At 42.7% G+C, this 13,049-nt stretch overlaps 1 protein-coding gene across 1 annotated transcript; it reads right to left on the reverse strand.

The window, feature by feature from the left end:
* Positions 1 to 8: 8 nt before the first annotated feature.
* On the reverse strand, positions 9 to 12,061 carry smc1b (structural maintenance of chromosomes 1B). Its single transcript, XM_052060593.1, has 25 exons — positions 11,715 to 12,061; positions 10,481 to 10,669; positions 10,238 to 10,350; positions 9,955 to 10,158; positions 9,329 to 9,567; positions 8,933 to 9,191; positions 8,720 to 8,860; positions 8,228 to 8,310; positions 7,211 to 7,418; positions 6,952 to 7,137; positions 6,038 to 6,229; positions 5,813 to 5,959; positions 5,315 to 5,452; positions 5,027 to 5,143; positions 4,816 to 4,922; positions 4,576 to 4,717; positions 4,015 to 4,160; positions 3,756 to 3,909; positions 3,472 to 3,570; positions 3,221 to 3,374; positions 2,695 to 2,849; positions 2,468 to 2,619; positions 1,622 to 1,691; positions 1,174 to 1,284; positions 9 to 555 (listed from the first exon to the last, which is right to left on the reverse strand). Exons 1-25 carry the CDS (start codon positions 11,821 to 11,823, stop codon positions 409 to 411), a joined length of 3,762 nt encoding a protein of 1,253 aa, XP_051916553.1. The 5' UTR covers positions 11,824 to 12,061; the 3' UTR covers positions 9 to 408.
* Between the last annotated feature and the right edge of the window lie 988 nt (positions 12,062 to 13,049).

The raw sequence follows: 13,049 nt of genomic DNA on the forward strand, positions 1-13,049 counted from the left end.
ACAACATAGTGGTTAAACAAATTATTTATTGACTGTAAAGGAACAGAAACGTAATAATTAGCTCTAGGTACAAACTGCACAACGTTACAAAGATCTGAGACCTTTTTGTGTTCAGTGGTCAACCGTCTGAAAAGGCCGCTTCCGCCCCCGTGAGGCCAACTGAAGCTAAAACACACGGTGGAAACGGGCGAATTTTTTTAAACGGGTGAACTCATTAAGTACCAATAGCTCAAGTAGCCTGAAGTCATTAAAACACACTGAAGATCGGAGCACGTTAACACACATTTCAAAGAGAACACATTTGGAATATCAAACCCTTCTGTTTCTAAAACAGGGACAATTAAACACGAAACTTGCAAGGAAATCTAATGGAGGAGGAACTCTTTCTCTTTTTCAGCGAAAATGACTTCAATGAAACAATGAATGTGATGTAGAGCTACTTTGCAAGAAGTTCTCTGTGGCTCTGATCCTTGTAGGTGTTCCATTGTCGTCCTCCAGAATAGGGAACGCACGCAGGTCCAACGTCAGGATTTGACTAAACATACAGCCATCAAACTGGGGGAAAAACAAAGCAAAAAACATGGCATCTTGATCCTAATAAACGAGTCAAGTGGGAAATGCAGGAGCGGGTAATGTATGACCCGTTCAGTCCTTTCATTCAGCCCACTCAGTAGTTACATTTCCAAGTCTCGTATTTGTAGGGGTACTATCTGAATTGATTGCCAACTATTTGAATGTCTCACACAGACGAACAATCATTCACACTCACAATCACCCCTAGGGACCATTTAGATTTTAGAGTGTCCCATTGACCTGCCACGCATGTTTTTAGAATCTGGGAGGAAACCGGAGTACCCGGCGAAAAGCCACGCAGGCACAGGGAGAACACGCAAAGTCCACACAGGAAGGCTGGAGCGTAATCGAACCCTGCATCTCTGCACTATGAGGTCGGCGTGCTAACCAGTCAACCACAGTGCCACCCAGAATCAAATAAATCAGAAAATTAAAATGATGTATCATCAATATTACAAGTGTTTTAAAGATTTTACGTTCACATTTGACCTTTTTTTGTATTCATCTGCAAATAACCAGGCCTACCGCTCCATGTAAAAAACTGAAATGTGGCCCTTGGGTGCAAGTTTACCAATTCCTGGTTTAACATTACATTCTTACATTCGGGTAAATGCCCAACAGGGTGTCAGCCTTGGAGAAAAAATCATCCTTCAGGGAGATGACGATGATCTGCATTTTCTTTCTGGATTCCTCCCGCAGGAAGTTAGTCACCTGGAGGCACAAAATGGACGTCACATGATTTTACGAGTGGTTTTTGGCTTTATATGATTTGGCACCAAATCATATAAAGTGACGCCTTGACTTGGGAGTAAAATTGGTCCCATGAAATACTGTGTGTGCAGAGTGAATTGCGTTTAAGCTGTGACTCTGGCAACCAGTCCAGGGTGCACTCGCCCCTTGCCTAAAGATCGGCTCCAGCTCACTTGTGACTCTATTGAGGATACGTGCTAGAGAAAACGAAAGGATGGAAACATCCCTACTTGTGATGTGTTCAGTGCAATTATGTCACCTTCCAAACAATTAGCTCGCTGAATATCAGGAAGCTTACCTTCCCGATGTTGGAGTTGTCAAGGGCAGCGTCCACCTCGTCCAAAACCAAAAAGGGAGCAGGACAGTAACTATGGAGAGAGAAGGAGACCCCCCCCCCTCAAGTCTTATTTTAGAACAGGAGTGGGCAAAAACTGTTGACCTCAAGAGCACAGTTGATTTTTAAAAGACAGATGGGCCAGGTCAAGTAAAAATATGGATGTGAACAATAACATTTATTATTATTTATCATTTTAAATTAGTTTTTCATCAGGGTTAGTTTTAATGGATTAGTTAAGAATTTAATAAAATAAATACACGTTAAAATATGGGCAAAAACTGTTGACCTCAAGAGCACAGTTGATTTTTAAAAGACAGATGGGCCAGGTCAAGTAAAAATATGGATGTGAACAATAACATTTATTATTATTTATCATTTAAAATTAGTTTTTCATCAGGGTTAGTTTTAATGGATTAGTTAAGAATTTAATAAAATAAATACACGTTAAAATAATGTATTCCCACATTTTTTAAAATATAATAAATCAATAAAAGCATTAACAATGAATACATACATTATAATTTACCAGAAAAAAAACCCACATGAAATTAATGCAACAATTTAATTATATAAATCAGGGCTGGTGTATGCGCGTGCATGCATGGTCGATTGCGACGGTTCGTTGGCTTGAAAAGTAGCTCTTCAGTCAAAAAAGTTTGGGCACCAATGATGTAAATGCTCCGTTTGCCAGATTTGAAAAAAATGTAGCAGACCATATGTGGTACTTTGCCCACCTCTGTTAAATTCGTAAACCCTGTATCTGGCTTTGACTGCACTTTATAATTTTTTTGGGGTCAATCATACTACCTGTAGATGGCAAACACCAAAGCCAGAGAGGCGATGGCCTTCTCCCCGCCTGATAGATTTTCCATGGACATGAAGCGCTTCCCAGGAGCCACGCAGCTGTAGTTAATGCCGCCGAGATAAGGCTCTTCCGGATTGTCAGCAGACAGAGTGGCCTGAAGCACATTTCATATCTTGATGTCATCATTTGACAAGCGTCTCACATTGGAGTCGAAGAGTGGTCCTCTCACCTGGGCGCTCTTGTTGCAGCATATTCTCTTGTAGATGCCGTCAATGACGGCAGACACGTGATCGAAGCACTGGCTGAAGAAACGGAAGCGCTTCGCTTTGACTTCTTCAAACTCTTGTTGGCACTTCCTGGTGGCAATGGTGCTGGCTCTGAAGGCTGAATCGGAGGCAGAAAACTCTGATTTACCATTGATGCTATTCATCGTTAAAGTATGTTGGTAATAAGTATGTTGTAGTAAATTTGGTAAGGTGTACGGTTCGCACTTCATCTCGGAGATTGCAACTACAAAAGCCACAATTCGCCGTGGTTTGACGGGTTATTACTGTGTTAAGATCGGAGCGGACGGAGTGAGTGAATGAAATAAAGACACTCAAACGCAGCCGCTGTTGCAGAGCAGGCATGCGCAAAATCAAATTCCGTAGTGAGATTCTGCCATGCGTCGTCAAGTCATTGAATCCAGAATAAACGGTACACGTGTTTTAGAACAAAACTGTAACATATTTATTTTTAAAAAATCCACAAAGTACCATCTGTCACGTCTTGTAGCTTGTCCTTCACCTCCCTCAACTTTTCCTCAGCTTTCAAGTTGGGCGTGGCTGTGTGTTTTAGCTGTTCTTCTACGGCGTGAAGGGCCTCCTTCAGCCCCTCAAGATAGTTGTCGTACTCCTCCGCAGGCACATTCTGCAAACACACACACACACACGCACACACACACACAATGTTAACACAGCATGCCGGTTTTGATACTAAATTCATTGATGAAAGAGTAAGGCGTCACCCTGTTCTCATCTTCCAGGCAAGAGTAGTCGACAACAAACTGGGCCTCCCTCTCAAAGATGTGCATTGTGGTCGAAGGACTTTGAGACCCTTCATCTAGCTGAAGAGAACCAAACACAGTCACTTAATTTGTAATTAGGTGTACAAAAAGGGTATTGTGTCATAATGAGGGTATTATATACTGTATACATACTGTATCTGTCCACACACAATATAATCAGATCCATTGACACTTGCACACATAATTCATTGGATTAGAAGGTGGAAGTACAGTTGTCTTTTTACCTCAATTTGGCTGATGTCATTCAGGTCACCTGACAGCAAATTGATTGGCAGGCCCTCGATCTTGCAGGCCAGTAGCATGTTGTGTCGGACTAAACGTTTCTGTTCCAGGATGCGCTCGGCACTCATCACCTCCCGCTGAAGTTTCACCAACTCTCTGAGAGAAAACGTTTCGTCGTGTAAATACATTTCACGCAGCATACACTTCATACATCAGAAAAGGAGCAGCAATTTGTTCTTCTTCATCAGTGATTTGTTTTACCTGTTAATCTCTTTGAGCAGAAGGATTTTCTCATCCAGCTCCTTTTTGGCAGACGCTACCTGCCTTTTGTTTGCCAGCAGCTGGTTCTTCATCTCCTGCAGTTTGTTGTCATTTTTTTCAACGGCCACCAACAGCTTTTCCTCCTCCTAAAAGGTGAGCCAAAATACGAGGCTGAAAATATCTCCATCGACAATACAAAAGCAAACTAATGCATTTTTTTTTTACCAGCCCCTGGTTACTATTAAAATATTCCCAATGGCAACACCGCCCACCTGAAAGCTGCTCATTGTAAGGTAATGTTGTGAGATTAGTTAGGTAAAATTAGAGATTAGAAATGAGATTAAACTCAGTTTGTGATATGCTGTATTTGCAGTTTCAACTATTAAAATAGGCAAGTATAAACCTTTTTTGGCATGGGGGGTGAGGGTATTACTTTTGTTTTTTTGCTATTTATGGCCGGTTTCTGGGATTGTTGTATTAGTCAAGTCAAGTAAAATGTATTTATATTGCTCATAATCACAGAAAAATCGCAAATATTAACGACAGCGCATCTGTACTAACCTTTCTCTTCTTGGCCATGTTGCTTTCTTCCTGGTCGATGGAGGACTGCATTTTACTGAGCTTCATCTTCTGTTTCTCTAGTTGACTTTGTTCATACTCCAGCTTGGCTTTCAAACGATTGCACTGGTTCTCAAATTGCAAGCTGAAAGTATTTACAGTACATTGCAAATTCCCACTGAGGTAATAAAAAAAAAAAGACAGCATAAAAATAAATCCCAATCAGTCTCATATTATTCATACCACTTCCTGTCATGCTCTTCCTGATGTTTCAGCTGCTCCTGCTCAAACACTTTGATGTTGTCCACACCGATCTCAGCACAGAAGTCAGAAAAGACCATTGCCTCTGTCTAAATAAACAGTTTAACGACTATAAAAAATCCATGAGATTTCTTGAAACTATAAGAGATAATGACCCTTTCTTTGATTCTCCGTTTAATTGAAGGTACGGCACCTGTTCAATCTGGCCTTTAAGGTTCTTCAAGGCATCTTCCTTTGCCTGCACACTTTCCAGCTGCATTTGGATCTGGGCATCCAAGTTTGCCAGTTCACTCTCATTATGGGAAATGTCCTGGAATCAATTGGCGGCAAGTGGCAATGAGTGACAAGAATGTGTGTTTAGAACAATGAAAAGAATGTGCCAAACGATCAATCACATAAAAAGGAACAGGTGGCACCATAGTGCCTGGCATTGGCATTTTTAATAACCGAGAACCTGATTGAAATCAAGAGCTCGTCTTACCCCAAGGCATTTAGGGATGCTTTTCTTCCCAAGGTTATCCAGATCATTTTTTGAATACTTCAGGCGGGTCTGGGCACCCTGAGCCTGTGCAATAATCTGTTTCAGGTCCGACTCCTTCCGCCTGAACCTCATTAGTTCCTGCAACACAAGAAACACACAACAAGACAACAAATATTCTTTCCATCAGTGGTTCTCAAACTGGGGATCCACGGGGATCTGAAGCTGTAGCCTGGGGGTCCCCAAAATATTTAGCAAGGAAATTAATATTGCATCTCATTTAATAATATGCATCGCGGGGCACTAATAAAATAAACGTAATTCACTAATTTGGCAGCACGGTGATTGACTGGTTAGCATGTCCGCCTCCCAGTGCAGAGGTGCGGGTTTTGATTAGAATTTTAACAGGGTCTTTGGAAAACTTTCTCCATGCATTCCATGGCTCAATTTGCGACTTAAAGAATTAAGAGCACATCAAACACCTAATGTATGTTCACTTGCCTGTAGCTCATCAGCCAGCTGATCTTTTTTAGTCTTGAGCCTGATAACATCCTTGTCATTCCAGCAGCGAGCTTTGGTGCGCAGTTCACTGGAGCCTCCAGAGATTATACCAGACTTTGAAAACAGGGTCCCGTCCAGAGATACGGTCTAAGGCACCCAATTTAATTAAAAAAAAAAAAAGCCCATTGTGTGCATTTCCTGCACCCATCTGAACAAACTGTTTACCTTATGGCGGCGCTCCCCATCAAAGGCGACGCTCTTGGCCTCTTTAATGGTTTCACACACCAGCGTGTTGCCACACACAAATTGCACCACTCTCTTCAGGTGTGGCACGTTTGTGGACATATTGATGAGCACAACGTCCACCACCAACCTGGCGCCCGGTATCTCCCTCAATCGTTCATTCAGGGGACTCACCTGAAAATGTGAGCTGATGGTTAATAATGCCACAAGCAGTCAACCAAACAAGTCATGCTTTAAGAAGCCAATGTTTTTTCCTGCAAATAAAATTTTGAAGTGGTGGCCTCTGCATAATTTTTCAGGCTGCATCTGGCTCGAAAGCAGCTGACATCATGACTGTCATCCAACCGTTGTTGCTCTCGTAGGGTGTCATCTTTAACTGTGATTGCAACAAAACAGTTGGAAGTCGCTCCTGAAGTACCGAAGGATAGAAAAGACGCACATTTTCAAAATTTTCGTTCCAACTACAAATGTTTTTGCAAAAATTGCTTCATTAGTAAGCAAGCGGGTCTGACTCCTGTGAAAAAAGACCAAAAAAAAAAAAACCTGTTACATCCTATGTGTTTGGCTTTCCAAAGATGTCTCATAAAATTAACGAGGTGGAGGAAATTCACGAGTGCAGGTGATAAAATGCAGATAATTACAGGTAACATTCAAGATAAAGAAAATTCAAGTTGCAATTCATATTATTGATGAAGTGATCATTTTTAAGGTGAGGGCCAGAGTTCAGGGCAGGACAACAAGGTGATTGGGTTCAGCAGGACAAACATGATAACGCGTAATCCGACGTTAGCAAATCAACATAATTTACAGATGAATTTTCCATAACCTTTCCAGGTGTTTCCCAAAACCGCTGGTGGCCGGACAAATTCACCTGGCTCAGAGATTCAAGCACTTACATCCAAGTAGTCGATGGGCAGGAAGATCTCAGGCTCGGCCCGCTCCTCCTTGAGGAAGTTGATGCAGGCCTGAGCCACCTTCACACTCGACACCACGATGGCCTTCAAGAATTGGCCGCACACCTTGGTGACGGCGAGCTGATACCTCTTGTGGATGGGGCTGCACAAGTCACACAGGCGGCCGTACTGGGACAAGAAACGTGACAGATTTGTCCTGTCTTGCTTTCAGTTCAAATCATCTTCATCATACATCTCTTACCACTGAGTCAGGGAAGAGCCTGTGCATCTTTTCCAGCATCTCTTTGCGCTGTCGCTGCCGTTTGCTCTCCTGGCTATCCAGGCAGGCGTCCCTCAGTTGCTCCAGTACCTGGGCCAGCTCCTCTTTCACCTGGGCAGTACGCTCTCTGCCACGCTGCAACTCTGCCTGCAAGCGCTCCTCCTCGTGACAGAGGTCATCAAGCGATGACCTAAAAACAAACACACAGGGACTCCATTTTAGAGTACGGGATGTCAACAAAAATTCTGACAACAGCGAAGCCCCACCAATGTTAGCGTTCACCATTCGCAAATGTGTCTGACGTAGGGTGGTAAACTTCTCAAAATGATGCAGAGAAAAGTGTGGATCGTTATGGGCAGTGGTGGATCGGCTGCTAACAGATAGCTGCTCAACATAAGGTACGGTATGTGCCCGACTTCAAATACAATAATGAGTTGTAGTTCATAATTCGTAGTCATCTGGGAGACTGCTTTTCAAAAGTAAGAGACAAATTCAGCCTTCACAGACAGCGAGATTTGGTTCCGTTGACCAGACATGTTTTCAGACCATGTGCTCAGGACCGCGCTGTGCCTCAGGAAGTACAACAATGTACTAATCAATCAGTAATTTTGCTAGGCAACATAGGGGAATCCCGAGGTACATTTTGTTCATAAGCAAGGTCGCAGAATCAGTTACCTTCCTACAGTTTGTGGAAACGAAGGTCTTTTCACTATTTTGTGGGAAAAATCTTGTAGTTATAATGAAATTTACAATATAGCGTGTTCATTGGAAGCAAAATCGGCGAACGGAAAATTAACTGCGTTATTGGGGTGAAAACGTACCCCGTACACTAAAAAGAGAGACTGTATCTCTAAGTACAAAAATTATAAAATGTCTAAAAGAAGGAAGTGGTATGTTTACGTCTCCCTAACGTTCGCAAATCACGTGGGTTTTCTGTAAACCTGTAAATTAGCCACAGAATGTTGTTAAGTGGTAGAAGGAAAGTGCATCATGACATACTTGCAAGCCTTGATGTACTGCTCGAGCTTCTCCGCTCTTTGGCTTAAATCATCCAACTGCGTCTTGTTGTTCTTGATTCCAGCCTATAGCAGAGCAGTCAGTATCACCATATGATGCCTTTGCAACTTCACCATTTCAACCCTAAAAATGTGAGATTTCCCATCGAATTTCATACGAATTAGATGTGAGCTTGCTGATATGGTGGACATTTTTTGGCGACTTTTAGATTAAACAGACTGCCAGCTGATGGCAGCATATCTGAAGCTCGCTCGAATGAACAACAGCTCAGAAGGAAACTGCGGCAATCAATTGTTCAAAAGGTCTTTATAAAATGACCATTTAAGTTTCATACACAATTTAAGAGGGGCAAGTACAAAGACATTCATGAGTTGCAAAGACATGCATGTTGGCCATTCTTATTCTTGAGTATTTTTTTGTACCTACCTTCCAGTAGCAATTGTCATGTATACAAAGTTTCCATTGTGCCATTACCTGCAGCTCCTTCCGTTTGCGCTGCTCAAACTCTATCTGATCATAGACTGCCTTGACATCCATTTGCATCTTCTCGGCTTGCTGACCCAGCACTGCACTCTGCTTCCTGGACAGCTCCTTGAGTTCTTCGTAGCGCTCTCGCTACCGAGCAAGTCCCCCATGAATAAATTAACTATGCATTTATAATACCTAAAGTTCTTTGAACACACTCACCTGGCTCTCATCCAGTTCAACGTCCATGCCCTGGGACATTCTCTGCTCTCGAAATCGTTCCTCATAGACCTTCCGGGTCTTCTCCAGCTCCTCTTTTTCCCGTTGGGCTTCAGCAAGTTCCTGCTCCGTCCGGGCTAAGGCTTTCTGGCACTTTTTCATAGACTCTTGAAGTTCTTCAATCTTTTTTAGATGATGGGAGGTGTTCACTTTGGCTTTGATGAAGTGAGAACGAGACTGGGACAGGACATGCTCCTGGGTGCTAGACATGAAATTCAGTAGATAAGTCTTTCAATTCACCTTCTGCCCTTTTTCGTGAGGGCTCGTAGATATACTTTCCGAAATGTGACAAAAGCAACTAAAATTGAAAAATCGGAACACAAATGCATCTAAGTCTACCGTATCGCTTTCTCCATCTGCTGCTGCTCCCTGAAGAGGCGTCCATGCTCCTTCTTGAGGGATTTCACCGTCTGCTCATGGTCCTGCAGAGAAGCGTTCTGAGCGGCCACAGCACTCTGCTTGACACTCAGAGTGTTGCTAGTGCTCTCGATGGCCTTCTCATTATAGTAGAGCCCAGTCAGGCTCAGCTGTACACGCTTCTGTTGAATATCATCGAGCAGTTGCTGGTATTTTTCAGCCTGGGATAGGAAAAAGAAATGGTTCCATCACGCCTTATAAAAGCTTCAGTTGTATTTTTTCTTGTCCTGTTAAGTCATTGTGGACTGTTGAGTGCCTTTTCCTTACTGTCCCTTTTAAAAATTCTCACGTGTCAATCATTATTGCAACACTACTGATCCATGGGCAGCACAACTACGTTTGGAATGTCACAACTAGACCAAGCAAATGTTATTTGTTTTTTTTAAGGGTCAACATTGGAATAGAATAAAGTCTAAGTTTATTCTATTTCGATTTTGTTGTCATTTAACTGTTTTATGCACTCTGTAACCTGATCACTTGATAAGCTGTCCACTGTAGTAACCGTGGTACCTGAAAGGGTTAGAAGTAACTCGCCCAACGCTATTCACCTCTAATTTATCATTAGATATCTGCTTTGTCTCGACAGCTGCTGATTTCTTCTTGTTGAACTGAAAATTTGTGTCCTCCTTGGCCTTCAGCATGGCCTCCTTCTTCTGGTTGTACTCAGCCGCAAACTCTTTGGACTGACTGATAAGCTCGAACAGCTTGGTACGCTCCGTGGGGTTCTTCAAAGCGATGGACTCCACTGCTCCCTGGTGACCAACGCGGTCACAATATGATCTGAAAATCAAGCATTAACCATCCGGCACTGATAAAATCCCAAACTTCTACCTGGAACACGAGGCAGTTTTGAGCTTTGGTGATGATGCCGATCTTGGCGAGCTCCTCTGTGTATTGGCTGAGAGTAACTCGGTTGCCATTGATAAGATACTCGGAGGACTCGCCTGAGAAAATACAGTCACAAATAAAAATAGTAATAGACGGAAATTCCCACAGACAAGCCACATTTTCCTTCACTTGCATTTCCTGTCAGTCCAAATACTTGTGCCAATTCAAAAGTGAAAACATGCTGACCAGAAAAACTCCGAGAGAAGATGATCTCCTGGTCCTGGTTTAGATGGTAGAACATGGTGACGCAGGTTCTGTCTGACACCGGCTGCCCGATGTGAGCTCCATGGATCAGGTCACTGAGGTACTTCACCCGCAGAGAGCTTGCCCGCTCCCCCATTGCAAAGCTTATGGCGTCCATCACGTTGGATTTACCTGGTTTTGAGAATAGCATAGTTGTTACAAACCATAGTTATCAGTAAACATTGACTTCACCTCCAATTCATTGAAATGCCTTGTGCTGCTGATATCAGGTATGCACAACTTGAAAAAAAATTGTATTAACAAGAACTAAATACGGTACTTAAAAATCACAAGTTTAGAACTTTCAAATCAAACTTGTAACTTTTAATCCCGAAGTTTACTCATTCTCTTGAGAGTTTATAGTAGTTTTATCATGCGGGTGAGTCGTCCACGGGGATAAGATGTGGGAATCTCAGGTAGCCAAATAAACAACAGGCAGAAGGGGGTCGCACTGCACATATGGCTTTTCCCGTAGTCGTTCCCTTATCTCGACTCAAAATGGTTATCTTTACTCTCACTTATTCCTGAATAGCGGCACACCGCGTAGCACAGACGCTCACCATCGGGCAGAAAGTTTGAGACATTTTGCCCGCTTTTTGGAACCTTTAAAATGTGACAATTCCTTAATTTTTAACAACATTCAAACATCGTTTTGTTCTTTTATTACCGCTCTTTCCGGGGACATTGGTCTTGCTGGAATAATAAAAAATGATTTCCATTTTGTTGTCACGTCCTGAGCATATGTAATTTACCATAATTAAACATGAAACAAACACAACAAAAATGTCTTTATTCGCATTTTTGGTGGGAGTACTTTTCAGCGGCACACAATAAAAGACATAAAAATAATGGTGAAAGAACGAATTTGAAGAAGATAAGCAAGTTGAAAATATTTTTTTTCTCAATCACAAGTTATCACAACAGCATTATTAATAGCCACGAGCATGTTTCAAGGGGAACTTTCGACTAGAAAACGTAGGTTTTAACATCTTACGAGTTGATAAAACAGTTCATACATTCTAAATAATAGACATACGTAGTTAAAATGAGAGCAAAGATTAAGACAATCCAAGGACTGTATTTTAGTAGCTAGCTTCGCCCAAGAGTTAGCTCGCCTTTCACAAAACGTGGTGAAAATTAAAAAAGGAAATAAGCGCGGGGGTCGGGGGGGGCTTACCGGAGCCATTGGGGCCAATAATGCAGTTAAAATCCATGAATGGTCCAATAACTTGTTTCCCTCGCCACGTCTTGAAGTTTTCAACCACGACTTTTGAGAGATATCCCATTGCTGAAGAGGAATAGACGTCTGAAAACCCACACAAAGTTGCACTTTTCCACCGAGTCAACTACCGGACTGGAATATCCTTTGTTGGACTGGCGGGAAAGGTCTTGAAAGGTTTCAAGAAGAACCGTCAGATTAATATCTCCAGTACAAAATTACAATTAGAATTTATTGGATGGAGAAGAAAGGTCCTGGAAGAGCAATACAAATACAGACGCTCCCCGACTTACGAACATCCGAGTTACGAAAAATTGTACATACGAACATTTTTACGGGTATGTCGTGTCGAAAAAGAAAAGAAAAAGTTAGATTTTGTATTGCACGCCTTTTTCCGAGTACAGGTACTGTAGTGCTTCTTTCCGCAGCTAGTACCGATGTGAGGCGCTGTGAGAGATCACCGAGCATCCACCCCGAATCCGGCTTCCTCTGCCCAGTTGTTAAATATGTCGTGCATCCATTATTCAATATGGTTGGTGAAAAGCACATGGCCTGTTCAAATTTTAAATACCCATTCACGGTAGCCATTCGGTGCATTGCCCAGAGCAACTGAAACTGGCTGCCATTAGTGCTTCCTTCCGGCTGTGATCATATAGTGGTTACTACTCTGCGTTGTGGCCGCAGCAACCCAGTTTCGAATCCGGATCTTGGCATGCTGAATCTGTTTATTTGCTGTTTGACGTTCTTCAGTACCGGAAGATTCCTCCACAAGGGACCACAAAAAAAATGTTGACTAGTACTTGTGGGGCTAGTGGTGCAATGGATAATGCGTCTGACTACGTATCAGAAGATTCTAGGTTCCACTCCTGGCTAGTTCGTGAGGAGTGTTTTTCTGTTTTTGCACGCGGTTGTGAAGCCATACACCTTTACCATTCGGTGCCTTGCTTAGAGGAACAGAACCTCGATGCCACGTGAGGTTCTTCCAGGCCGTGATCGTATAGTGTTTAGTACCCTGCGGCAACCCCGGTTCGAAACCGGGTCATGGCATCTGCAAATGGCGTGCTAAACTTGTTTGTTTGCTGTTTTACTTCATTCAGGACCGGAAGATTCTTTCACAAGGGACCACAGAACGATGTTGACTTGTCCTTGTGGGGCTAGTGGTGCAATGGATAAAGCGTCTGACTACGGATCAGAAGATTCTAGGTTCGACTCCTGGCTAGCTCGTGTGAAGTGTTTTTCTGTTTTTGCACGCGGTTGTGAAGCCGTTCACCTCTCCCATTCGGTGCATTGCCC

This window comes from Hippocampus zosterae, chromosome 3, assembly GCF_025434085.1.
Source record: "Hippocampus zosterae strain Florida chromosome 3, ASM2543408v3, whole genome shotgun sequence".
Lineage (NCBI taxonomy): Eukaryota > Metazoa > Chordata > Actinopteri > Syngnathiformes > Syngnathidae > Hippocampus > Hippocampus zosterae.

Coding starts and splice junctions, on each gene's coding strand:
- smc1b (XM_052060593.1), bottom strand. CDS start 11,823: ATGGGATATCTCTCAAAAGTCGTGGTTGAAAACTTCAAGACGTGGCGA. Junction 3,375..3,471: donor GCCTGGAAGATGAGAACAGG/GTGACGCCTTAC, acceptor GTGTGTTTGCAG/AATGTGCCTGCGGAGGAGTA. Junction 2,850..3,220: donor GCTACAAGACGTGACAGATG/GTACTTTGTGGA, acceptor CCTCCGATTCAG/CCTTCAGAGCCAGCACCATT.